Source organism: Quercus robur, chromosome 7 (genome assembly GCF_932294415.1).
Source record: "Quercus robur chromosome 7, dhQueRobu3.1, whole genome shotgun sequence".
Classification (NCBI taxonomy): Eukaryota; Viridiplantae; Streptophyta; class Magnoliopsida; order Fagales; family Fagaceae; genus Quercus; species Quercus robur.
In genome coordinates, this window is record NC_065540.1 from 8,831,684 (window position 1) to 8,859,418 (window position 27,735).

At 34.6% G+C, this 27,735-nt stretch overlaps 1 protein-coding gene across 3 annotated transcripts; it reads right to left on the reverse strand.

Moving 5' to 3' along the window:
* LOC126692068 (1,4-alpha-glucan-branching enzyme 1, chloroplastic/amyloplastic-like) lies at positions 1-26,102 on the reverse strand. 3 transcript variants are annotated; one of them, XM_050387486.1, is made up of 22 exons: positions 25,802-26,102; positions 24,954-25,111; positions 22,751-23,052; positions 20,571-20,669; positions 19,399-19,441; positions 14,814-14,873; positions 14,091-14,171; positions 13,020-13,136; positions 12,283-12,366; positions 11,232-11,353; positions 10,917-11,036; positions 9,255-9,384; positions 9,018-9,128; positions 8,053-8,181; positions 7,034-7,137; positions 4,884-5,028; positions 3,494-3,641; positions 3,273-3,373; positions 2,969-3,046; positions 1,613-1,768; positions 593-667; positions 1-489 (listed from the first exon to the last, which is right to left on the reverse strand). In XM_050387486.1, exons 1-22 carry the CDS (start codon positions 25,926-25,928, stop codon positions 382-384), a joined length of 2,598 nt encoding a protein of 865 aa, XP_050243443.1. In that variant the 5' UTR covers positions 25,929-26,102; the 3' UTR covers positions 1-381. The 3 variants fall into 3 exon arrangements, with proteins under 3 accessions (XP_050243443.1, XP_050243442.1, XP_050243444.1); XM_050387485.1 differs by having other exon boundaries at positions 1-501; XM_050387487.1 differs by having other exon boundaries at positions 1-501; positions 24,954-25,106; positions 25,802-26,101.
* Positions 26,103-27,735: the final 1,633 nt, after the last annotated feature.

Below are 27,735 nucleotides of genomic sequence, written 5' to 3' on the forward strand. Positions count from 1 at the left end.
TGCATAACCCCATATCTTGATTTTTATTAGATGGATGCATTAGAGCATTACAATGCATTGCGTGCTATACATCAAAATTGTCTTTGCTGAAATCCACAGCGCTGAACATAGTTTAGCTTGCAAGTTACAACTGAAACATATACAGAATGCCACAGATCTACTCACAAAGGACTGGTCCTGTGCGCCGCATGGAAATGTTATTTTGTGCACATGTTCTGCCTTTACTTATGTACTTTTCTCCTCGATCATCCCATCTTGGGGTTGTTGGCAATGTAAAATTTACAAGGATGGAACTGCATATAGTGGCCATTTAATATTACCTCCAGGGGGGCAGCAAGACTAAATCATGGTCACATCAGGAGAACCATTATAAGCATTAGATCAGTGTTTAACAGGTTCCAGTTCATCCTCTACTAAAGCATAGACCACTGCTGTTCTACAAGGTGCATATACTAAGAAAGAACGAGGCCGCTTATCATACCATCCATCCTGCTCACGTGACTATAAAAGATTAAACCTTCTTTCAACACAGGGAGGAAAAAAAATAGAGGAAAACAGTAAAAAACTAAAGTTATCTTGAGAAAGTTCTTACAAAGCTGAAGTACTCAGCACTGTGATCAATCCTATTGAAGCCTCCAAATATCGCATCGTCTGAATCCAAAACAATCTGCGAGAAGGGGCAACGTTTTTTTTTTGTTGTTGAAAGAAATGAATGAAAGTAATCATACATAACTTGAAAAGGAAACAGCAAACTAGAATTGGTCTACAAAAAAAAAAAAAAAAAGCCAGGATCAACACAGGTATTGGACAAAAACGAGATCTGTTTCTACACGCGTGTGATTTTACAAAGTTAAATTGTCCACCAAAAATGGTTCACAATATTTCCAATCATGCACAAACCAGCACATCAAAAGGCTATACATCCTTTAGATTAGCAAAACTCTAGCCAAATTGAACAAACCGATTCATCTCTTAAATTTATGTAAAAATACAGGTGAAAGCATTAGTTAGCAACAGCATCTAATATGATCAAAAGCCATGCATTGCACTTTATGCGCATGATCCTTTTCTTGAAGTATTTGCACAGTATTTCATAATTTAGAACGTAACCAAGATCTTTTGCCGAAAAATGCAGCTTCCAAAAAAAAATCAAAGCTGGTGACCACAGGAAAGGTATCTGGTTCCTTAAATCTGGCAGATATTACCTAAAATTACCCTTCATATGGAAGCCAAAAGTTTGTACACAGAATTGACAAGATTTAAACTCCAGATGCAGCTCAAAAATAGTCAGTGACCACTGGACAGGGTATATAATTGATGAAAATCTTGAACAGATCACAGCTTGGTACCCTTCTTGCTTTTATGCTATTAGGTTATAGGGCAGTCAATCTCTCACTCAAACGTTTTGATATTACTTTTTAAATCAAATTTTGTGCCTGAGAAAGAATTACCAGTGACTAAATGCAATATAGATGATAATTAAAAGGTCAATCCTAGAAAAGTACATATGAAAAGGCAGAATGACCAAAGTATATTTAGCGACCCAGTCTGCTATGTTACCAACCAAAAAAGAGGAAGTCTCTTCACTTGCAAAAAAATACAGTCTCTGTACCTTATATTTTCCTGGCTTGAAGCAGCCCACTCGGTAGTCTGAGTAGCTGTTGGTCCAATGAAAATTAAAGACAAAGACAAGGTTCCCCCTTTCAAAGACAATAACCTTGTCCCCTTCATCCTTGCGCGATACATATTGGTGCTCAGAAGTCATGAACTGTGTCAACATTTAAAACCACCGAATCATTTTCCATTCTAAAAGTAGCATAGGTCTGCAGTTACATCAATTTCAAATAATGATGAAATTTAATTCAAAACCAAGCATCCACAAATAGCCAATTACTTAGCAAAATCAACTGTCATCAAAATCTATGTATCAAGGATGATAAAATGAAGCTATTACTAATATCTCCTAGGAAGAACTTTTGCCCCAGTAGAAGTCTTTAATCGCCAGATTTGGGTGAAAGATAACTCCTTTAGATATGTAAAATGTGATTTGCAGAGGGCAAAGCAAAAATATAGATTTATGAATAAATCACCTTGATGAAGATTTAAGAGGGGATGGAATTAATACTAAAAGCCTTAAACTATTTACTGTATCACAAATTTCAGGAACCAAAAGGATCTATACACCCTCTTTCTCTCCTTTGGTCCTGTCCTCTCTGTTTTCATCATTCAGTGGACCATGCGAAATCTTAAAGCCCATCTGAACAGAGAATCAACAAAGACCATAGCTTTTTAGTATGGATCTTGAATCCACGGCCTTACCTTCAATCCTGTTCTTGCAGGGATGAGTAAAGTTCAATTGGCCTTTGTTTTGGTATTTGTTAGAGTTTGAGACTTTTTTTTTTTTTTTTCAAACCAAGATTTAAAACAGAATATAGAGGAACTGTAAAGTATGAAATAATTCAATAAAAAAGAAATTTCTATTCTCTCTCTGCCCTCCCTTCCCCCTCTTTTGGTTGAAACAATCAATAAAAAAGGTTTTTTGTTTTTTTGGAACCTGATTAGATTTAATTGAATCCAAAATTACTAGAATAAGAATGAAAGAACTATTTCGATTCCAAGTGATATCCTTCCAAATGGGATTAGAACACTTTTATTATTTGATTGTATATTTTTCTCTTCGTCTTCTTATCCTTCTTCTTTTCCTGTAAGCCCTGTCTTGTCTTCTCTTAGTTGAAGAAATATTTGGAAAATAAAAGAGCAAGTACAAACATTAGTAACAACCCCCTATAGAGATCTGTATGAGACATCATCTTGGGCTTTGAATTTCTCACAAAATATTTGTAGTGTTACACAAGCTTACCTAAAGTAGAAATCAACACAGGCAAAATACCTAGACTCAAATAGACAATCAGGGCCTTGGCAACTGAAACAAAACAGATCTTTATATTTCAGCAAAGAAAAAACTTACACCATAAGTTTCTTCTATATGCTGCATTGCCCGGTCAAATTCTTGCATTCCATGATATCTTAGATATTTTGCGTCTCCCTGGGCGTATATAAATAATGAGCATAATAGATTTCAGATTATAAAATGTCCATAGAACAAATAATCTCAGAAATTTAAAAAAGGATGTACATTTTTTGTAATGAACACATGCAATTAGTTTGCAGTGGAATGTTAGTGTGACCTGGATCCATTGCAATTAACCTAAAAATTGGTGCTTAGCGGATAACGAAAACCAGTGATAACTACACTTTAGAAAGAAACTTACAAGATCAAATCTACGCCTGCATTTATCATAACTGTTATTGTTCCCAGGAATTATTCTGCCATCAGGAAGATTTCGATCACCCCTTGGAAAATCAATCCACTCTTGACACCAAAAAAAAAAAAAAAACCATCAGATCTACATGTTTTGAGAACCATGAAATCAAACAATCTCAATTAAAATAATAAACTGAGGAAAATACAAACAAATTGACCTATACTCACCAGGATGTCCAAATTCATTTCCCATGAAATTCAAATAACCCTCTCCACCCAATCCCATAGTAATTAGCCTAATCATTTTGTGTAATGCTATTCCACGATCAACAAGGGGAGTTGATGGTCTGTCTAAAGCCATGAAGTCATACATATCCTGAAAGAGGGATCAGAATATAAGATGAAAAACTCTGACAATACAGATCTCACGAGTCTAATCTCATAAACTTGTGTTTGTGACACAAACTTCTTCAAAAATGCTGTAAAACAGAATTGCATTATATATATGGAGCTCTTTGATTGATCCAGGAGCTGGGTTTCACCGATTGTTCATCCTTTTTTGTTTTCCTAGCTTCTCTTAGACTTTCTGTATGATTTCTTTGCATCTTATGTCCCGTGTTCATTATCATGTACTTTTTGTCTAATAAAATTGCTTCATTACTTATTAGAAAAGATAAATATGGAGCCTGTTATTCAGAGAAGCGAGCAAGAGAGAGTGGTGGTGTGGCAATTGTAGAGGAAGAAAAAAACTTCTCTTTGTTAATTTTGTATTTCTGAGAGAGAGTAGCCTTGGGTGTATTGGGGTTTGGGTGTAGTGAAAGTTCCATTACACCATTTGTATTCTCCACATTTGCTAGTAAAATTTCTCTTGGTTCCCGCCCGTGGACGCACACTAAAAGCCAAACCACTTAAAATTTTGATGTTCTCTCTTGTGAGTGTTTGTGTATATTTTCTTTCCATTTTATCTTTGTTCCTATTATTATTTTTTGAGATCTTTCTAAAGCTCATAATATTTTCACAATCAATCTTGTGTGGGAGTGCTATCTGAAGGCATTTTCCTACAACAATTTGGTAATAGAGCTTCCACTATTACAACATAAGTTTGGGTCATGAGATCACAAATCATTAACATTTGCATTCATAGTAGGTTCCACTACAGATGTTCTATTAAGTTTCTAACCTCTCCCTTCCCTTTTCCAATTTTCTCTTCTCCTAGTTAGTGATTAGATTTGTAACGATCCAGATCTCAACATGTTACTAAAATTAAAATGTACCATGACAGAATCTTTGACCACGAATCCTCATCAAAACTTATTCCTCCTATCCCATCCTGTTCTCACTTTTAACGTCATTTTTTAAGTACTTACATAATTTGTGGTAGCATCCATGCCCACAATAGTGCAGTTTTTTTTTAATGAATAATAAAAAATCATGAAATTGTATCTTAGAAAAGTCATAATATTCTTGGATTACATAAGTGGTAGCAGGTCATGCTCTCATTTAGCAACAAGATACTGTCCAAACATGCCAAAAGCATAGAAAATATTTTTCTTTAAAATTATTGTACCAAATCACCAGTACATTTTTAGATTTATTTACAATATAAGTAATAACTAACCTTGTCCATCAACCAGAATGCAATTGTCTTGTCACCAACAAGAGCTTGGTCATGACTTTCAGCATAAGAAATGCACTTCTCTAACCACCTTCTGTTGGTGAGAGTGTGAATAATATCACCCATTCTCCAATCCTCATCCTTCTTCCTACAAAATTACCAAGAATGGGGGAAAAAGTATTTTAAGTTAGATATGTAACAGTTACACAATGGCCTTAGGCCTTTCCTCGGGTGGTAAAAGACGGGTAGGCTTGGGTATCTCTAGGGATTGCATTGCACGCTACTCTTGGAGTTGAGCAATTATTGTTATAAAAAGGCCGTTGTAGTGCACAAGGCTCCTACTTCCATAAGGCCTGAGATAATTGTTAATAAACCTGACCACCAATTTTTGAGAGTAAAAATAACTTAATAATTGATAAAGGAAATGAATGACAAAGCTATAATTAGTGTGAGAACAAGTGTAAGTATCACAACTGAGTTTTCTATTACTATAGATTTGTATCAAGGATCAACATTAAGTTCCTTAGCATATGCCTTTTGAAGATGATATAATTTTTAGCGGATGAAACTAGAGGTGGAGTTAATGCCAAGTTTGAAATTTGGTGAACTAAAGGCTTTCGATTAAGTAGGACTAAAACAGAAGACCTGAACTGTAAGTTTAGTAAAAGTAGAAATAAGGGTGAAGGGGTGTTAAGACTTGATGGCCAAGAGATAGCAACGAGAGAGAACTTTTGAAATCTTGAATCAATAATTCATAAAGATGGAGAGAATAAAGAGGATGTGAATCATAAGATAAGAGCATGATGGATGAAGTAGAGAAATGCGTCAAGATTTTTTTTGTGACTATAGAATACCAATCAAGTTAAAGGGAAATTATAAAAGACTGCTATAAGACTTGCTATACTTTATTGTAGTGAATGTTGGTTTGTTAAGAAGCAACATATCATAAATTGAGTGTAGCTAAAATGAGAATGTTAAGATCAATAAGCGGAAATACACAAAAAGATGGCATTTCAAAATGAGGAAATTCATTTAAAGATAGGGGTGATCACTATTGAAGAAAATAAGATGGAGTCACTTGAGATGGTTTGGTCTCGTTCGGATGAGAGTGATTAATGCACCAGTGAGAGAGTGAGTTACTTCAAGTTGAGGGAACAAAAAAGGTAGAGGAAAACCAAAAATAACATTTGTAGAGATAGTAAAAAAGAACATATTAATTAAGGAAGTAGTAAAGAGTATGACTTGGATAGAATAGAATGCGGAAAAGAATACATATAGCCAACCTTGACTAATCTATCTTGACTCCAAAAAATTGGGAATAAGGCTAATTGTTTATCAAGAGGAAACTAGCAACATGGATAAGGAAAACCTACAGCAGAATTACATGATCGTGAACACAAAATTGCTTCAACATGGTCACAATACTGGCACAACATTGATTAGGTTACAAGCTAACTTGACCCTTATTTTAATGTACTATCCTAGATTTTACAGTCACTTAGCTTTCTTTCCTTTTACCATCTAAGTATAGCATTCTTTAGATGTAGCAGGGACGCTCTTATGCGCATTTCTATTTATGAAGAACACTCACCCATCCATCCACACTCATAAAACCCACATCGCATTCATATTGCTTCTACAAGCTTCCATTAATAAATTACACTCACTCCTATGCTGATGTGTTTGTCAAGAGGTGTGCGATTAAATCTAAAGTCACAATTACATAGAAGTGAGTTTTTCAAACCATCAATATTGTAATGAGATTTGGTAAGTGCATCTCACTTGATAACATTATAAACTACTGCATTCTCCGAATCTCCAACACTAAGAAACTTTTTCTTCTGATAATTGTCACCTTTGGCTGACACTATATTAGGTGTCTTATGTATAAATAAACAATGGTGTGTATTTTCCATGTGCCTCTATTTCTTACCTTTTTTTTCAATTTCTTTTGGCATGATTTGTTATCTACATATAAATAATTACTTTCATGCCAATTGCAATCTTCAAAAATTAATTTGCAAAAAAATTCTTGTGTCAAGGTAGTCAAATGGTATCATCTTAGCTTGAATATGAAGAATGGGTTTTTTAATTTGTTAAAAGAATTTCATAGGAAGATAACATGTGTTTTAGGAGTTATTATGGACACTTACTTGAGAAGCTCTATCCATTTATCAGCAATAGCCATGTGAAGGCGGTATTCAAAGCCAATACCACCATCTTGAACAGGAATGCAGAATGCTGGCATTCCACTGACCTGTAATGAACAAAATTTTTCAGTGCATGCAGAACAAAATGATTATCAAGAGACTTCAGGGTTATAGCTTCTGTTTATGTCCTTCCTTTGTTTTCAGATCTCTCCCCCACCCCCCCCCCCCCCCCCCCCTTCCCCTTTTTTTGCAGCATTCAGTTTGTTTAATCATCATCACAATCCAAATAGTTTAGTCTACTAAAGTTGTCCTAAAAGATCTCTACAATCACCCAAGTATTGTAGCATTCACAATTCATACTACAGTGTGCGCTGCTAAGGGAACTTAATTGATATCCCACATTTTACAATATTAATTTGGCGAGATTTCCTTCTTAAAAGAGAACGAAGTTTAATTTAATTAAAATAAGAAAGAGAAATGGCTTTATTTGAATGTCAATTTTCCGTCCACCCTTAATATTTGGGCTAAGGTGCAATTGGTCATCAATCACTGATATAAAATGTACTCCTGTTCCCATTTTTGCAAGAGTTGAAATGATGGGGCTTTTTTACATAAGTAAAGGTGAGTTCTCCTCGGTTTCTACTATGAGTGCCTCTGAGGGCACCCTGAACCTCTACCCTTTGGGCTCCTATTGCAAGCAATAAAATGTCAGAGGGTCACACAATCCAAATAGTGGTGAAATTAACATTCAAAGCAATCAATTATATCTAGAAAAGAGAGAAAAAAAATAAGCATTCCAAGGTCAACACTAAGATGACTAGATGAGTATTCACAGTTAACTGTTGTAAAGAACTTTCAGCTAAATCAAAATGAAGGCTAAAGAAGTGAAAGATAGCTCGCAGTAACTTAACCCTGTAGGAGATGGTTTTAGTCAGATATAAACTACTAGATTTGCTTTAAACATTCTGCATTAAGAGAAAATGACTTGGAAGATATAGAGGGTGCTTAGCATGATGACATACATCTTCACCAATACTAACAGCCTCAGGGAAAAGTCCATGAATGACATCATTGACCAGCATCAGGTAAACCACAGCATCTACATCAGTTGCCAATCCAAAGTACTCAGTATAATTTCCAGTAAATGCTACCTACATAGAGAACAGGAACATAAGGTATTGTCACAGCCAATACAATAGTAGAACATCAAGTGAAGTAGAGACAAAATGTAAACAAATTTTAGAATCTATATTATATGATAGCAGACCATGCAACATGATGTAGGACAGAATATGGGAGATTATTTTTATCATCTGTTTATTTTTTTGAATTTTAATGAATTTTTTTTTATTTTAGTTATAGGGTTATTATTTCCATGTGTTTTTAAGGCTTTCCTAGTCAAATTAGAGTCCTATTATGGCTGGGAATCAATTAGGATCAATTTAGGAATATTTTGACTAGCAAAATATGTTTTATGGAGCCTTTAAAAAGGCTTACAAGATGCAAAACGAAATTAACCATTTACATTCAATAAATTGAGGTTTTTATTATTTCTGGTGGACTCCAGTGTTCTTCCTTGTGGATTCAAGGAGCCCCCTTATGGATTTAAGGGTTTCGTTAAGCTAGAACAAGATCTAACCCTTATTGCATTTCCGTTCTGCATCAATTAGTATCGGAGCTTCTTAGTATCCTGATATCTAGCCTACTTTGTTTTCTGTTCTGCCTCGCAACTAGTATTATAGAATTTATCAACACCTGAAAATATACCCAAATTTTAGGAGTGCCTGTAAGTAGGTCGTTTCACATTTTAAAATATACAAATAGCGCTACCATTACAAATTATTTTTATTCCCATATGTAGTATATTGCCCTTCTAGTAAGACACAATTTCCAAAACCTGATAATTATCCTTAAAGCATGTAACCAACTCATCATACCACATTGAAAAACAGAAAGTTTATGTTCCCAATTATAAATAATAAAATACCTGCAGTCCATGGTGAGTGTACATCATTGATGTCACACCATCAAATCTGAACCCATCAAATTTGTATTCTTCAAGCCACCATCTTGCATTTGAGAGAAGAAACCTTAGTACCTAATCAAAACAAATAAGAATTAATTCTTGTTAACAATTGGTTAAAAAAAAAAAAAAATAAAGACAAAATTCATCACCATATATATGCACACACTTTTTTTCTGAGTTAAAAAAAATAGCACATACTTCCCAGCTTCCATAATTGAAGAGGCGAGAATCCCACATCCAATGATATCCACGTGACCCAGAGTGGAAGTAATGACTATCAGTTCCATCAAACAAGTTCAGTCCATCTAACACATTATTTGATGCATGGCTGGATTTGTTAAATATACAGAGTCAGACATAGAAGACGAGTATAATCAAATGCACAAATTTAATACAAGTGGCAAAAATAATGTTGACTGTCATTAATAGCACAGAACAGTGCGAAACCTACACTATCAGAGTATGGTTGCACATCAAACTAACCAACTACTCCAAATGAAAAACACTAAACTGTGTACTTGAAAGCTATTTTCACTAAAGAGTAGTGATTGTTGCTCGCAGTGTGTACGTACACTGTGTGCAACAGGAATTGATGTTTGCTAATTCCCACTGCTTGCATCAACAGGGAGAAGGTGGGGAGGGAGAGCAAGAAAACATTTGTCAGTATCTATAAGACTACACACCTGTATATGACCTATTATGGAAGACATTCTGAGTATGAATTAGATGAACTCACATATGACCAAGACTAGCTCAGCCACCGGAAACTTGGCTGCCTTTCACAAATCGTTTGATATAGATCACTAAAAGTTACTTACTCTGTTGGTAATGAGTTTCTTGATTCCCTTTTTTCTTGTCTAATTATATATATCCACAATCTTCTTTTTTTTTTTTTTGGAAGGAGCATTTGTTATCTAACTTTCCCATACTACCCTTTCCTACACTTTTTTCTTCCCCTTAATAGATGTTTAAAATGATGAGCGCATAGACAAAAAGAAACTGAAGAGAACATTCTTAACACTGCATGCCATCAAGAACTAAGCATCTTTTAACAACTTAGAAGGAAAAGAAATAGAGTCCAACCCAGAATGAAAAGCATCCGAGAGGACAAATTGTATAAAATTGCCTGGTTTTGATGGCATTCAGCATCAATGTCTGTCAGGAATTGAATATGTACAAAATAGGGAAACTTGACGTCTGCATACTCTCAGTGATCAACAATAAAAATACTCTTATTAAAAATGGCTAAAACAATTTAAGATGATTGGAATTATTAAAACAATAACAAATGCATAAATGACACAGTAGCACCTAAGCAGTGTGTGTTTTCACCCTCAAATCATTCTTGACAGTTTCAAGTTCACTCAAAGAACTGAATTGACAACCCAACTCAACAAGATCTTCAATCCAAACTACCAGGGTTCAGCGAAACAAGTCCTCCAATCCCAACTTATGGTGGTCAAAATTATTCACCATTTGGCTCTATCTAAGAGAATATCCTCCGTTAAAAGACTTTAGTGACTAGTTCATCCCCCAAAAAGAAAAGGAAAAAACAAAAACAAAAGGAATTTCATTGTCTAGATGGTTGCAATTTGATAGTACTCTGAGGGAACTGCAAAATTATAATTAGTATTGATTAGCATCTAGAAGATTCAAGCTTTTTAGATAATAATTTGAGACTATTACACACACAGAAAGACATTAATATATATGGAAAAGCGCACATGTACAAATTCTTTTTCAAATTGGTCTACATGAAGCAATATGATTTTTCATCCACCATAAAAACACATAACTCATCAAAACACAATACCATAACAAGCTTCCTGAAAAAATTATATCCCATTAATCCAACATTACCTATGAACAATATCCATGAGAACAAGCAGACCTAGCTCATGGGCTTTATCTATCAGAGACTTAAGATCGTCTGGAGTTCCACAACGGCTGCTAGGTGCAAAAAAATTTGTGACGTGGTACCTGCAGCACATGAAAGAAAATTCAAGTATATCTATCAAAAATTTTTCCAGTAATTAAGAGCAATCAATTCACTAAAAACACCACATTCTAGATGAGTACTGCCTTGTCTACCCATCTGAAGTATTTTATTGAAAGTATAAGCCGTACAACAAACAAACAACAAACCGAGTACATGTGACACTTCAAAACTATTACCCAAAGCTAGCATAATATGAATGCTCTTGAATAGCCATGATCTGAACCGCATTATAACCAAGTTTTTTAATGCGCGGCAGCACATCGTCTCTGAAGTTGGCATATGTGTTGATTTTTGGCTCCTACATTTCACAGTTAATAACATTGTGAGGTTCAGTAAAAATAATTTTTATAAATAATAAAAAAACCTTTGAACTAAATGGAAGAAAGAGGAAGATGTGTGAGAGGGGTCATGTCACAATTTTCCTTAAAAGTGGTTCCTTGAACGTTACTATTTACAATAAATATGACTGCTTAACAAAAAGGATGCTAAACACGGTTAACATCATTATAGATCCCATATATTGGTTACATTCCAATGGAAGACTTACCAGAGAATATTTGAATTTTTCTTCTGATAATTTTGCTCATATGAAGAAAACTGAAAAGGTTGGTGCATTGATGTTAGCCTATCAATGCACATAACAATTAATGTTTCCGCTTTAGGAATGGTGCCTAATGCTAATATATTTGGCACATAATGTCTCGAATGAGGAGAAAAAAAAAGTATCACACAATTGCTTGGAGACCTGTTTAACATAAAGTAATAAGAGTATTTGTGGAAATAAAGCTCTAAACTTTCAAGACGCATAATACCCAGAAACATGGATGATAATTTTTTATGTAGCAAAAGTGCCATGGAGCAGCATTTATAGCTTTGATCATAGGTCCTAATTCGTTCGCTCTGTACATTGGACTAAGAACTTCCTTCAATGATCAAAATTAATAATTAACAGTAAACAAATTTTCCTCTAGAGGATAGGGAAGATTCATTATTAGTTATCAAAATGGTCAATCATGTAATTCAGGTCAGCTGCATATGAGCTTTGGACATAAGAGAAATAGATAGCTCTCAGATACTATGTTGTTAGCTTCTATTAATTCCTTTATATTTTTCCAAAATACTTTGGAATATATAAAGTTTAAATGCAAGAGCATCATAAAAAAGGTTGGCAGATTGAACTGTTAATAACAAGTTATTGCATTCAAGAGAGAAGGGAGAGATGCACACCGTACTACTCATTCCAACGTGCGCTTCATATATCCTAAGTGATTTAGGTCTTTTCGGCTGAGGATGTTTAAATACATACCTTTCCTGTAACAAGTGAACAAAGAGCATCATTAAAACAAAAAAAATGTCATAGAAATAGAAACATGATCAAGTCCGAAAAGCAAATCAACTAAGTATACCATATATAAATTTTGGTGATATTAATACAACCATTCATCCATGAACAATTATAGCACAGCATAAGAGGCAGGTAAGTTGATGTCAATGAACTCTAGATCAACTAGCACCTGCTCCCCTTATAAAGTTCTAGGTGGAGGCTGAGAACGTAGGTTCAAGACCCATTAGGTGCATGTGTAAATTACCAATCAAAAAATTAGTCAAGTATATTGATGAATTTTGAATTAGGCAAGTACTGAAAATCATATTGGATTTCAATTTTCTGATGGGACCTATTTTGTTTCAACATTCTGGAATCTTATTCAATAATTCCTAAATTATTGCAGACCATTTCAAATTCAGATGTTACTACTGTCTTTGTTCTACCTTGGATTCCTTGATATTGTCATTTTTGTTTCAAAGGTAAAATGTTTTATTCAATCAAGAGGCTGAAAATATGATGAGCACTTTGTAATTAGAAATTTTTTTTTTTTTTTTGATAAGTAAAGGATGTAATTAGAAATATTGAATTTTCATTATTACTCAAGCCAAAGAAGGACAAAAACAATGCAGAACCATACCTCTTCGGGCGGATCATAGTATATGCCATTATAAGGAATTTCAGCTGGAGCCTGTACAGAGAACTTGATCCAAGCAGGAATGGAGTCCTTAATGCCAGATGGAGTATCCATGTGGATCTACAGTTCATGATTGAGAGAGTTATTTGACAGCAGTTGCATATAAAAAGAAAATTATTCAGTCAATCCCTAACAAACCAACTATGTATCTCCTATTTTGCCTTCACCTTCTGAGGCATCTCCAATATGGTATTGTGTTACTAAGATGATTAGTATTTTCCAGCTAGGTTTTGTGAAAAGTTGGACACTGCCAAAAGATATGCTTATGTCATTTTGGAGTTGTAGTGAAAAGAATGGCAAGGCTATCTTAAAGGTGGTGGACCAGCAAAATGGGATGCCCAATAGTCATTTATCTTAGGAGTTAAAAAGTAATGAAGACGTATTAATGGAGGCTCTCAGTAAAGAATCAAGCTATTTCTTCTTCCCTGGTTCTGAAACTTCAAATTATTTCCATATGATTTGGAGCTTATCATCATGCATATCACAATTTATAAACTATTTACTATAAATATTAAAAAAAAAAAAAGCCAGTGCTCTACGTTTATTTTTGTGGAAATTTTAGATTCTATTTTCATCATAATTAATGCCATATAATAAAAAGGTAACATTTGCAAAATATGTTTTTTTAATAGGTGATAATATGGCAAGTTCACAGGCCATTGTAATGAAGAGTACCTTTAACAGACAGTAGCCTCATCTCATCCAGTAAAATTTTAAATAATAAACAAGTTAGTAGAACCTTGGAAACCTACTTGTATGCTAAGAAACTATCCTTATACATGGTTCATAACCAGTTTTGGTGAATGTTTATTCTCACTTTCAGAACCCACTTGTATGCTAAGAAACTATCCTTATACACGGTTCATAACCAGTTTTGGTGAATGTTTATTCTCACTTTCAGAAAACTGCAACTTTTTTATTCAATTGGGAAAGAGTTCAAGCAGCAATAAGTACAGAAACTAAAATCAAATCACCAAATTCCTTCAGAGAAGACTCATTAGGGGAGAATGTTACCTTCACTCGAGAACCATGTGGGATTGGCGGAGAACCGTCTGCATTGTTTGGCAAAAAGATCTCCCAGACACCAAACTCATTCTGTTTGCATACAATTAATGAATTTTTCTGACAACAAACAGGAACAGAAATCTATATACTACAAAACTGTAGGATAAGTAGACAGCCAGTCATACCCAGTAAACATTACAGTCAAATTGATTTTAAACATGGTTACTGGCCTTTTCTTCTATTCTAGAGCTTGCATGATAAGCTAATAGGGGATCCAATCTGCTAGACATGTATGTGATCAAAATGAAGGCGCGGTTTTCTCTTTTGGTAATACAGCATATACAATATAAATAATAGAAAGTGAGCTTTTTTTTTTTTTTCAATAAGTAATTGGGAGTCAGCTGTTTATGTTAATATATTAATTAATCTCCTTTCTTATCTTTTTTTTTTTTTTCCACATTACCCTAATTTACAAAAATGATACTGAATAAGTATGCAAATGATGTGTACTTGCTTGCGTATTCTTAATAAATTTATTTGTAATTTTATTATAAGACTAGAGTAAATTTAGTACCAAAAAAGTTGTGTATGCATTGAAGGGGAGGAGGGGGGGAGATGAGAGCTATAGATCCTTAATTAGCCAAAAACATGTTTGCCACAACTATTTAAAATTTCAAATTTGCTAAGATTTCATCCTTAGGAAAAAAAAAAAAAAAAAAAAAGGCAACATACCCGGGTCATAACATCAGCGTTAGGATTCCAGTTGTTAAAATCCCCAATCAAGGCTGCTGACTGCAAAAGGCATTTAATGGTCATGCTTTGTAAGTAAGAGGGAAAAACAATAAGCAAATACTTCAAATATGATGGTCAAGGACCACAACTTAAAGTCGAAACAATTTATGCTTCAAGCTGATTGTCATTATTATCAGAAATAAGTGACTCTCATTGAATCAGATCAGAGCTTCCAACCAATTGGGGAAAACAGAAATATTCCGGATTATCCAAATTATTTATGATCATCTCAACTCATAAAACCCTACACAAGCCTCACCAGATAATTGTGTTAACGGTGCTGAAAACCCATAACCTTATTGACTACTTTTAAGGTCCTCATCCCAATCACTAAAATAAATGCTCAAAATGGGAGAGATCAAAGTCTATTCCCATCCCCCAAGGCCTATTCCATTCGGTTTCCATTCATCTTTCATTTGCCTCTTTAGGTTCCCTCTTAGACTTCTCAATGCTTTTAATTTTACGACATAATTTCAATTTTTTTCCTTCTCGGGTGCCCTTTTCCGTAATCCCTACACACTAGGGTTGTGCCCTTCAATAAGCTTTTTTAGTTATCAAAATTAGATAAATGTTAGTTTAAGTGTTTAAAATAAATCATACTATGTTCTTGGAGCTTATATATTCCAACATACCTAGAAGGGCAGGGGATGAAAGGATGTTATGGAAATTGAAAGGTGGCAGTGTCTTTACTGTCGACTCTTATTACGAAGCTATCCAAGGTGCATCACCAAACTCTTTCCCTTGGAGGAGTATTTGGTGTACTAAGGCCCCTAAGAGGGTTTCCTTCTTTGACTGGACTGCTGTCAGAGGATCTTAGCTTGTGATAATCTTATCAAGCACGGATTTACCCTAGTTGGGTGGTGCTGTATGTGTCAACGTAGAGGGGAGACAGTAGACTATTTATTGATCCATCGTGATGTTGCTTATGATTCATGGAGCTTATCAGGGAGGTGGAATTTGTTTGGGAAGCACTCTTCAGAAATTTAGAATTTTGCTTCATTATATGTGTGATGTCTGTTGTGGAGGGAGAGGAATAATTGCACTTTTGAGGCTAGGGAAAGATCCAAAAATCAGCTAGAGGCTTTGCTAATGTGTACCTCGTTTGTAACAAATAGTAACATTCATAGACTTCATGGACTCATTTCATTTTTGTTTATAAGTTTTGTAATTCATTTAGGTTACAGAGTCCTCATCATCATGAGCTTGTGACCTTTTTCAATAACAAATTTGATTTCTTATAAAATTAAAAAAAAAAAAAAAAAAATCTCTGTAATAAAAGTTGGGTCTTACAAGCTTCGTTGCTTCGGTTCCACTAAATGGACACTTTCTCCTCTTTCTTTCTTTATGCCACATGGTGCATTATAAGACACTACAATTATTAACACGGTTTTCTCCAACTAAAACTCTATTTTCAAAATTTCTTAGAAATTCAAAAGAAAGTTCAATATACAATTTATATTGTATCAATAATCAACCATAATATTATATTTTAATAATTAAATTGGATCTTACACATTGTGCTTGTACTATGTTGTTCAATGTAAATATTACACATTGTCATGTAATACACTATTAAGTACAAAATTTTGCATAAAAATTGTTAACATAGTATTTTTTTTAAGAAATTAAAAATACCATTGTAATTAAAATTTAATTACCAAAAGTTTCAAAAAATTTAGAAGGATTTTCGATATTTATTTTTAAATTATTTTAATTATCAAAAAAATTTTGATTTTGATAAAAACTCAGTCTTATATTATGTGCTTTGGCACTAAGTTTAAGTTATTTTGTTCAATTTCAATGATATAATTGAAATATTTTCTTTAATTTATTCATAATTTTTTTATTAATTCGTGCATCGAACGAGCATAATACTTCTTGCTATAATAATTAAACCTTTAGCCTACACCAAGCTAAATCACAAATTTTGCATCCATGAATATTTTATAAGTTCATTCAATGAGCTCAATAATATATATATATATATATATATATGTGTGTGTACAAATAATGAGCTCAATACTATAGTTTTCTTTTTATTTTTCTAATAAAAGGATGGATACACTGCTCAGAATTATATTTGTTAACTCCAATCCATGAATGTATAAATTTACAGGTTTCCTTATTGGTTTTGGAGAGTAGTAATCTCCAAAGCCAATAATTCTTATGAAGAGTAGGGATCTCACATTGACAAGAAAATGAGTAAGTAGGTGCGATAACCCCTATAAATAGAGTGATGGCATAGCTGCTTTGTTATGGGTGTGTGTGAAAGTTAGTAGACAAGACTTTATCATGTGTCAGTTGTGTGTTTGTGTGAGAGCAGCTTTGAGGGTGTGAACTTTTTTTTTTTTTGATAAGTAATAAGGATTTATTGATAACGAAAAGAGAGAGACACCCAAGTACACAGGAAGTATACAAGGGTGTACATATCAAATATAGAAATTACATAAATCAAGAAAATCCAAAAAAGAAGAAAAATGATGGTGTCTCCACATTGAGAACCAGTCCATTAAGGTTTTGAAAAAAAAAAGCTTGAGATCAGGCATAGAATGCTCATTGTCTTCAAAACACCTACTATTTCTTTCCTTCCAAATACACCACATCAAACAACGAGGAACAACCATCCATATATCTCCATTGCGATGGCAACCAAATCGACCTTGTCAGCAAGCAAAAAGCTCAACATCAGACATTGGCATAACCCAACAAACTCCAAATAAACCAAAAACCATATCCCACAACTCCAGAGCAACTGGACAATGAAGGAATAGATGGTCAACAGATTCATTGCTACATTTGCACATATAACACCAATCCAAAATGCAAACCTTTCTTTTCCTTAAATTGTCAATTGTTAGACATTTCCCCAAGGCAACAGTCCAAACAAAGAAAGCCACTCTAGAGGGAATCTTTTGCTTCCAAATGCTTTTCCAAGGGAAAAACTAATCATTGTGGCCAACTAGAAGATGGTAGTATGCACTAACCGTAAACCCCTTACTCTTACAAGGAAACCAACATCTCTTGTCCTCCCCAGTCCCCCTTACAAGAGTGCTATAAATGGTACTACCGAAGCTCCAGAAGGCTTCCAATTCCCGATTATGAACATCCCTACAAAAATGCATCTCCCAATGAAGGACTCCATTGGAGCACCTCATTAGATCAGCCACACTCGTTTCTTCGTTTCGACAAATCCTATATAAATGAGGATAGCAGTCAACAAGAGGAGAAGATCCACACCATCTACCTAGCCAAAACCACACTTTTGATCCATCTCCAATTTCATACAGAAAAAACCGAAATAAAGGAGCCACCCCCTTCTAATATTTTTCCACAAACTAACTCCATGAGGGACCAAAGAAAGGGCTAGAACACCAACCACCCCAATCACAACCATACTTCGCCTCTATCACTTGATGCCAAAGAGCATCACTTTCTTGCCCAAATCTCCATAACCACTTCCCTAATAGAGCAACATTGAAGGTTCTCAGGTTCCTAATCCCCAAACCACCTGAGAAGAGTGGAGTACAAACCCTAGACCAATTAACGAGATGAAATTTGGGCTCATCTCCTAGGCCTCCCCATAGAAAGTCCCTTTGAAGTCTTGCAATTCGATTGGCCAATGAAGCAGGAATAGGGAATAAAGAAAGAAAAGGAGTAGTTGTAATCCTTATTGTTGATAGTGGATTCTTTTGTTGGCATTGCCTGCATATGTTAGAATTTGCTGCATATGATTCCAACTTAAGCCAGAACTAATACTACTAACTTTTTCTTGATAGGTAAGAAAAATTGAATTAAGAGAAGACTACTTCATTAGAAAAATAAAGTAGCCAAAAAAAATATGTACAAACAACAGAAAAAAAACCAAAAAAAAAATTATGTATAGGAAGAAAGGAAATCTAAGAACGACGGAATGGATTCCCTAGAAGTAAAACCCCATGCATGACACCAATCAAACAAGGTCCTACAAATAAAGCTAAGAGTTGATCCCCCAGTAAGCTCCATATCTTCAAAAATATGACTATTGCACTCCCTCCAAATAACCCACATCACACAATGTGGTACCAAATTCCAAATATTCGAAGAGTACTTTCCCAACCAATTTCTCCATCCTGCCAACAAATCAATAACCTTCTTGGGTAAAACCCAAGCAACACCAAACGAGCAAAACTCCATAACCAAGAAACTTCCTCACAATGCAACAGTAGGCAATCAACACTCTCCCCACTACATCAGCAAAGACAGCACCAATAACCTGTTAGAATCTTTCCCCATGCAGCTGTCCAAATGAAGAAAGACACTCGATGTGGGTCCTTCACACCCCAAATATTTTTCCATGGAAAAGTAGTAGAGCTAGATCCCCTCAAAGCACCATAAAAGGACTGTGTATCAAAATCCCCCTTCAACTTCAACCCCCAAAATGAATACTACTAACTAAAAATAAATAAAATGATAGTACAAATAATTGTATTAGTAATAGTAATAGTAAAGTGGATTTTCCACAAAATAGAAATGAGGTAAGACAAACCTTAGCTCCAGGTGCCCACTCTCGGTAAGTTATACCCGTGTCACTGTAAAACCAATCAAGATGATAATCAGCAACTTAAATAAACTTGATTCTAAAAGAAACTGTAGCAGGTTCTGACAAGGAGCACACAACAAATAATTTATCCAGAATGAAGATGTATGGAATTGGAGTACTTAGGAGCATATAAACTATATATCAACATACTACACCAGAATTGAATAAATGGGTATATTCTCTGGCAAAGGCCCACTTGCGTGCAGAATAAATCATTAACTTAACAATATTTTCTTGAAGGTAGACGATGAATGCTAATCTATCTAAACCGAAAGGGATTATGCATACTAATCTCTAAATTAACATGCTACACAAATCCTTTCAAAAAAAAAAATGCTCCACAATTAAGAGGAAAAGAAGGTATCAGTGGATGGGTATATTTCTGACAAAGGCCCACTTCTGTGCAGAAGAAATCATTAACTTAAACAATATCTTCTTGAACATAGAAGATGCACTCTAATCTATCTAAACCCAAAGGATTATGGCTTAGGATTATCACTTTCCATACACTTGGAACTAAATATTCCAATTGTCTTTTAAATCAAAGGAGCGGCAAGGAAAAGGAAGATGCATTTAAATAACTAACCATGCATGGGCATCAATTAGTTCATTTGGTAGAATTTCTTGTCATCAAATTCCACCTATGCTAAAGGGTGAGAGAGGTTTAAGGGGAAGGATAGGGCTACCCCCAGTTGTAACCACTGGGCCTCCATTGGAACCCCCAAAAAATAAAAAACAAAAAACAAATCATGCTTAAATGACTCCAAATTCCCAATGAAATTAGTATTCACACTCAACGAAAGAAATCTAATTCCTTAAAGAGATTTGTAAGACATATACTAAGCCAAATCATGTGATTTTCGTTTGTTCTTCTCTACCCCATTAATATAGTTGCTTCGTCTTCTAATTAATTGTAGATTTGGATCAAAAGAGTAATACTTTCTTCTTTTTTGATAAGTTAATATCTTCTTCTTTTATTTTCCCCCACATAGCTAAAAGCTATAAGATAATTAATAACATGTGCATTCAAATAATAATGTGCACAGTGCAGAAACTAACATTTTCAGACACAGAACATAGAAACAATCAACCTTTCAAAATGGGATATCTAGTAATACCTGCGGATGAAACCAAATTTTTCGTAACCACGAGAAAACACCTCCAAACCACCTTCATTCTTGTCAATTGCCTCACGCAATCTTTTGTACTGTCCATAACTGTAATTTACAATATACATAGGTTAAAGTTTTAGGGTTTTACACCTACTGCTTTGGACATAATCAATAATGTCAAGAATTTAAGGGAAAACAAAATAAATATAATCAAACAACTATAAGTCAACTAAAAACAATAAAAAGCAATTGGCAACAATAACCCTCTTGTATTGACATGAATAAACCCAAAACCTATCAATCACACTTTTAGGTCGGGGATTGATTTAAGGTGAAGTTTTGGCATGATCATAGGTGTGGGGAGAATTCTCTTGCAATATATTTTTTTTTTTTTTGATAAGAGAATTCTCTTGCAATATGTTTTCCCAAATTATTTATGATTAGCTGTGAGAAGGAGGCTGAGTGTAGCTGATTTTTTAAAGTTTACCAATGGAGTTCTCCTCTTGGATGTCAATTTTATAAGGGCTATGCAAGATTGGGAATTGGAGCCTTTGTCAAACTTCATGGATACTATTTATGTTGCCTCAGTGAGGGGGAGTGGGGACAATAAGATGCATTGGGAACCAGATAAGAGAAGGTTTTTAGGTTAGTGGTTTCTATCAGGCCCTGCTTCATACTAGTGTCCCGACGTTTCCTTGGAAAAGCATATGTAAATCAAAGATCCCTTCTATAGTTGCTTTCATTGTTTGGACTGCAGCCCTAGGAAAAATCTTGACTAGCAACAATTTAAGAAGACATGTGTGGACTATGGATTGGTATCATATGTGCAAATGTAACGGGGAATCTGTAGATCATCTATTACTTCATTGCCCTATTGCTTTAGAGTTATAGTCTATGGTATTAGAATTGTTTGAAGTTTGTGGTTGAGTTACTAGCTGGTTGGCAAGGTCGTTTCGAGCATCATAAGAATGGGTCTATATGGATGGCTACCCCCCATTGCTTGATGTGGTGTCTTTGGAGGGAGAGGAATAACAGGTGCTTTGAAGATACAGAGAGAACCATGTTTGAGCTAAAACTATTTTTCTTTAGAACTTTGTTGGATTGGATGTCTTTTTTACGTAGTCAATCTCTATTTTCAATTGTTGATTTGATAGACTTATGTAACTTGTGTGATTGATTGTATGGCCCCAGTCATATACTCTATGTATACTTGGGTGACTATTTTTTATATTAATAAAATTTTTATTACTCATCAAAAAAGTTAAAAACATAATCATCATTCACAGCTTTGATCATTTCTCAAGGAAAGTGCTTAGTAAATATAACAACGCTTTTTCTTAAGCTTCCGGCTGCAATTCAGATGGTCATTGGTTACAAATCTATATTTGGCCCTTCAAAAATTCTCCTAATACGGTTTAACCCACCTTACCAATTGAACTGTTTTAAGTTAGTACAAAAGAAACACCAACACCACATAACCTACATTCTCAATAAGTGATTTCATTGATAAAAGCACAAAGTCAAGATAATTCTCAAAGAAAACCTAAATAAAATCAGATTATCTGGTTAAGAACAATTTCTCTGGGTATTGCTTTACAGAATCACAGTTTCCATGGTTAATTTTAAATGAAACCAGAAATATAAAGACTGCACATAAACTTCGAGGACTAATTTATAATACAAGTACTATATATATTCCTATTTGGTTTTGTAACTTAAATCAGGTCTCTGTCAGAATTAGCTACTACTCAATGAGAATGAGACACTCTGGTAACTCCATCAGAAGAATAACACCTTTTAGATAACACATTAAGCGCCCATTTGGTAACATGTTCCCAAATAGCACTTTTTTAAAGTACATATTATTTGTCAACTTCACTTATTTTTAGGTACAACTTTTTCAAACAACCTCATTTACAAAAAGGTTAAAAATAAGCTGACCAAACGGACACTCAACACAACAGCAAGAATGCCCACTGAAATATTACAGGAAAAAACACACATAATCATCAACAAATATGATCATTGCAGCCCCAACATGCACAAACTGAAGCAACTAATTGTGCTCCCTCAATTTTTTTTTAAGTCCTTGGCCACTTAGTAGTTCACACATTCTGTTGTATTAGGAAAAGATAAAAATGTTCAGTCAAAAAAAAAAAAAGGAAAAGATAAAAAATGCATCTCACCGGTAGTCAAGATGTTCACGATGATTATTCAGAAGTGGATCTATTTCATATATTCCATGGCCAGGGCCAGGTGGGGGAATGATCCTTGGTCTAACTTCATCCTTTTCAATGGTTATTGTCTTGGCAATAGGAACAGATGCCTTTTTTCCCTGAGCTCTACTATCATCACCTACAAGTGATGAAGCGGCAGACTCTTGCTCATGCTGAACCTCATTGTAACCCCTGATTGATTCCACAAAGTTTTCTTCATCCTTGAGCTTCTTGTCATTTTCCATGGTTTGATTATCCACATCATGCAATCCCTAAAAACAATCATCAGGACACAAGAAGACAATTAACTCAAGTAGGCTGAGACATCAACAAACAAATTGACTTCATTATGAGCATTGAAAGTGTAGTAGGCATTTAGGAATATAATGACAATATATGGTATCAGACTAAAAGGTAAAATTTTAATTAATACAGAGCTGGAATAAATTGAATTAATCCAGGTAACTGAAAATATATTGTAAATATGTGCACATAGAAAACATATACCTATGTAATTACACCAAGACTGAATCCCCGAAAACATATGTACCAATCACACAGTCCAAATTAAAATAGGATTACTAGACCCCAATATCTTAAAATCCCAACCTTATCTTAGTTATCTTTCTCACTCTAATAACGTCATTTGTGCTGACTCAACCATGATGCATTCTGTTTGATAAGAGTGCATAAGTTTCACAACTCCAACAAGGGTAGAATAAAGGGGCTCTCTATCCTTCATACAATTGAAGGTGCTTAGCATCGAATTACTTCCAAGAGTCTAATGTACAGACCCTTGAACCTAGCATCTCTTTCTGTTTACTTCTTTCTTATAAGTAAGAATCTTTTCTTTTCTTTTTTTGATAAGTAACAAAACTTTTTAATGATCAAAAGTATCCCAAGTAAGTAAGAATCTTATTACATCCAATGCTAGATGGGTTTCACTTTTCTTTTCCTCTGATACTCAGTTGGCTATGGTTTTCAATGAGGGCATTCTTTCTCCAACCAGCTTAAAGATAACTGCTTCAACAGCAATATTAACATTGGGACATCATTGTTATGTGCTAAATATTGGGATTGAAATTATTTTCATCTTTTCTGTAATTAATTCTTCCTCTGTTTTTTTGGAGGGGGAGGGAGGCAGGAAATGGTATATGCATGGACCAATTTTCTGCAAAACTATCCTTCATTGTATTTTCCTGCACAAGCATAACAGATCATTACCATGTCCCTTGTCCTAACTGCCTTATTACTTTCATTCTCTACCGATGTAGCAATCATTTTCAAATTGAAAAAAAGATGACTCGTTTCCAAGAAGGATGGCTGTTCAGGAAGAAAATTTCCAAAGATGTTATTGTTCATCTAACTGGGCCAAAACCCTTGCTCAAGGGTTTTCTATATTTTTCATCTCAAAACTGTTATCAAACCCCTGGTTATAGAATCTGTCCCCGTCTCAAGAGTCTAACCCTGTTGATTCTTGTGATGGAGAGTTTGATCTTGGCTAAGGATGAGCTGGCAGCATGCTTTAACGCATGGGATCCTTGAGAAATCTCATTCAATGAGATCAGGAAAGTCTACCAGTCTTTTAGGATATCTCAGCTGCATACATCACTTGATTCACTACACTTCCACTTGACACCGAATGTTTTATATCCCTTTGGTGTCACTGAGATAAGAGATGTTATATCACGTTAAAGTACTTGAGAAGAAAAAATTGCAAAAGCCAATCCAATTTATCATAATTGATCAATTACCATGGTGGTTACCCATATTCTGAAACAAAGAAATAAATGAAAATCCCGAAATCCAAAACTGCCCATTATCCAATAAAGACCTAAATTTCTAAATAGCACAAACCAATCACTCAATTGTTGGAATTTAAACTAGAGAAGGTCATGACAAAACGAGCTGTTTATCAAAAGATAAGTGTCATTTCTGCAATGTCCTTCTCTGTTATAATCATCTAATAGTTCTGGATTTATTTGTATTGAAACCCAACATAGCATTGATTACTTTTCAACAAAACATCGGAAGCTAGTTAGTCGCTTACTTCTATTGTATGCATTAGACATTACAACCACAAGCAAATGAAACTGAGAAGTCTGCTAAAATAGAGGTAAACGAAAGTAAATTTACACGTTTACATGTACCGTCAGGCAGCACACACTCATACCTGGGGATCTTCCAAAACTGTTTCAGGATTGTCCAACTGATCTGTCAAGGATAAAGAGCCATCTCCCTGACTTCCAGGAACAAGGATTTTATTAGATGCAGCAACCGTTAAAGACGGGGAGTCAGAATCGGGAGAAGACTTTCCAGCAAAGATCTTCCCTATAAACAGTCATCAAATTAGCTTTACATATATGATAAAGGAAATGAACACAAATATAAACTACTGTTAAAAACAAAAGGAGCCATTCTAATCATATATGTGCATTCAGAATTTAAATTTATCAAAACCTATTAGTCACTAGTCAGTCGAAAAGGAAATACAAATGGAAACTTCACATGAAGAAGAAGCTCCATTTATAATCATATCCAGCCAAATTTTAGACCAAATGGAAATGCGACCCGTTGTACTGAATAGTTTTACCCCAATAATCCTGTAGATTCATCTCTGTTTTAGACAAATCAGAAATTCTCTCTCTCTTTTAAGAATCCAACTCCGCACAGGAAATTAAAACCACACCAGCACTGATTATTGCAACTGCGAGCCTAAAAGCCAAACATAGCCCTCATAGACCGTAAAATCCTCAATCTACACTGAACAATTTATCAAACTTGTATCACAAAATCCGATGCATGTATAGATATAATAGTAAGTCAAATTTAGTTATTACTATATGTATATCTATCAAATCAAATTTCAAATTAGTAAACAAAATAATGATCGCCATTTCTAACTAAAACAGTGCAAAACATTTCTTAGAGATAGCGGAAAAAAAAACAGAGGAACACAATCAAAGCCAGTGATGAAAAACAAAGAAAGATTGAAGAATAGAGAGAGTGAGAAAAATTTACGAGAAAACGAATCCTTGGTAGGCAAGAGAGAGATATTTGAATTGCGATTGCCAGTGAAGTTCGATCGCGAGCGGTTGCAGAGCGGTGAAACAGCAGGGAATCGTATCCCTGAGATGGTGTAGACCATTTCTGTAGGGTTTTCTGCTTTGGAAAGCGAGAGCTATAGATCTAGACTCAGCTGAGAGAGAGAGAGAGAGAGAGTGAGAGAGTGTGAGCTTTTGAGTTTAAGGCGCCGAGAGAAGCGTGAACACCGAAGAGCAAAATATCAGAGAAACAGAGAGAGTGTGAGTGGGCACATGAGGCCAAACAGAAGCGAGTGCTACGTGTACAGTGTGGTGATATGCATGGGGAGAAGGTGTGAGTGGGACCTACCTAGAAGGAAGGAATTTTGTGAATTCTCCACCGTCCATTTGTTTGGGTTTGTGGTGAGGGACGTAATCGTGGAGTGCCACGTGGGCAGTGACGTCGTTGAAAATCAGAAACGAAAGGCTGTGAACGTGCGGTCTGATTTTTTTTTGGTTTGTGTGTACTATCCTAAAAACTAAGGCTTAGGGTGTGTTTGGATTGAACTTATTGTTGCTGAAACTGAAAACTGAAAACTGAAAACACTGTAGCAAAATAATTTTTAAATGTATAAATAGTACCGTGGGACCCATTTTTAATATTTTTTAATGAATAAAGTGACTGTGGGTCCCATAAACAGTACTGCTACAGTACCGCTACAGTACCGCTACAGTACCACTACAGTGCCGTTTGTCCCCCGATTCTGCAAAACGCGTGAAATGTAAAAGAACAAAAAAAAAAAAAAAAAAAGGAATGAAACGCAGCAACAAAAACGCAGCAAAGAAAACGCCCTATCCAAACGAGCCCTAAGTATGATAGTAAAAATATATATTTTCAATTTTTAAATAATATTATATAAGTTTTTTTTTTTTTTTCACTGACATGTATTTTTTAAAAATACAAGTAATTACCAAACAGCTTTTAAGTTTTGCCAATTATAACTAAAACTCACCCATAAAATAAATAAATAAAAGTTGTAACTAAACTCTTATAAAGTTATAAACTCCCTTTGACCCCTTTTCCTTGTCTGCCCTTTTTTTTTATATCAGGTGATAGTTCAATTAAAAAGGTACTTTTGCCCGTAGATGCTGTATTAGGGTGAAAAGAAAAGCTTTTGGAAAAGCTTCCGGAATCTTATCAAAGATTAAACCTAGTATCACAATATTGTACATAATTTTTATCACAACTTACTATATAGTAAAAATATTGTGATACTAGCACAATATAAATTCATATCTCTACTACTTACAACTCGTTACGTGAAAAGTTATGACAAAAGTTACGAAAAATATTAGAGTACTAGCGTTTGTCTTGAAAAACCTTTTCACTGGTGAATTTAACCAACTTGGAGTTAGCTGTGCCACCGTGTCAGCATTAGTCCAAGTTAGATTTACCTTTCTTTCTTTTAGGGGAAAAAACTACACAAAATTCACATGATTTTCTTTCTTTCTATCTAAAAAGCATGTAAATCCCACTTGATTCTATTATAGTATTACTTTATGTGTAAATCATTACCCGTGTGTACATTTGTCTTTTACATGCTTATTGTATATACTCAATCAAATGTAAGTAATATGGTAAAAGAGTTTATAGCTTAATTGGTACTTTTTAATATTTTCAATTAAGACATTTATGATTCAAATTTTTATTTATTGTCAATTTTATCAATAAAACATGTTACTAATATAGTAGCTTATACAATCTCTACCTTTGATTGTTTTTTAGTATGGCTCCAAGAAGACACCAAAGGTGAAAGCAAACCCTTGAGACCTTGACTCGATACTGTCATGGTTAGGAAATTTTATAATACAGTGTGTGAATAGCTTGGCAAATTGATTGTGTTTTCTTTTTTCTCTAAAAAAAAAAAAAAA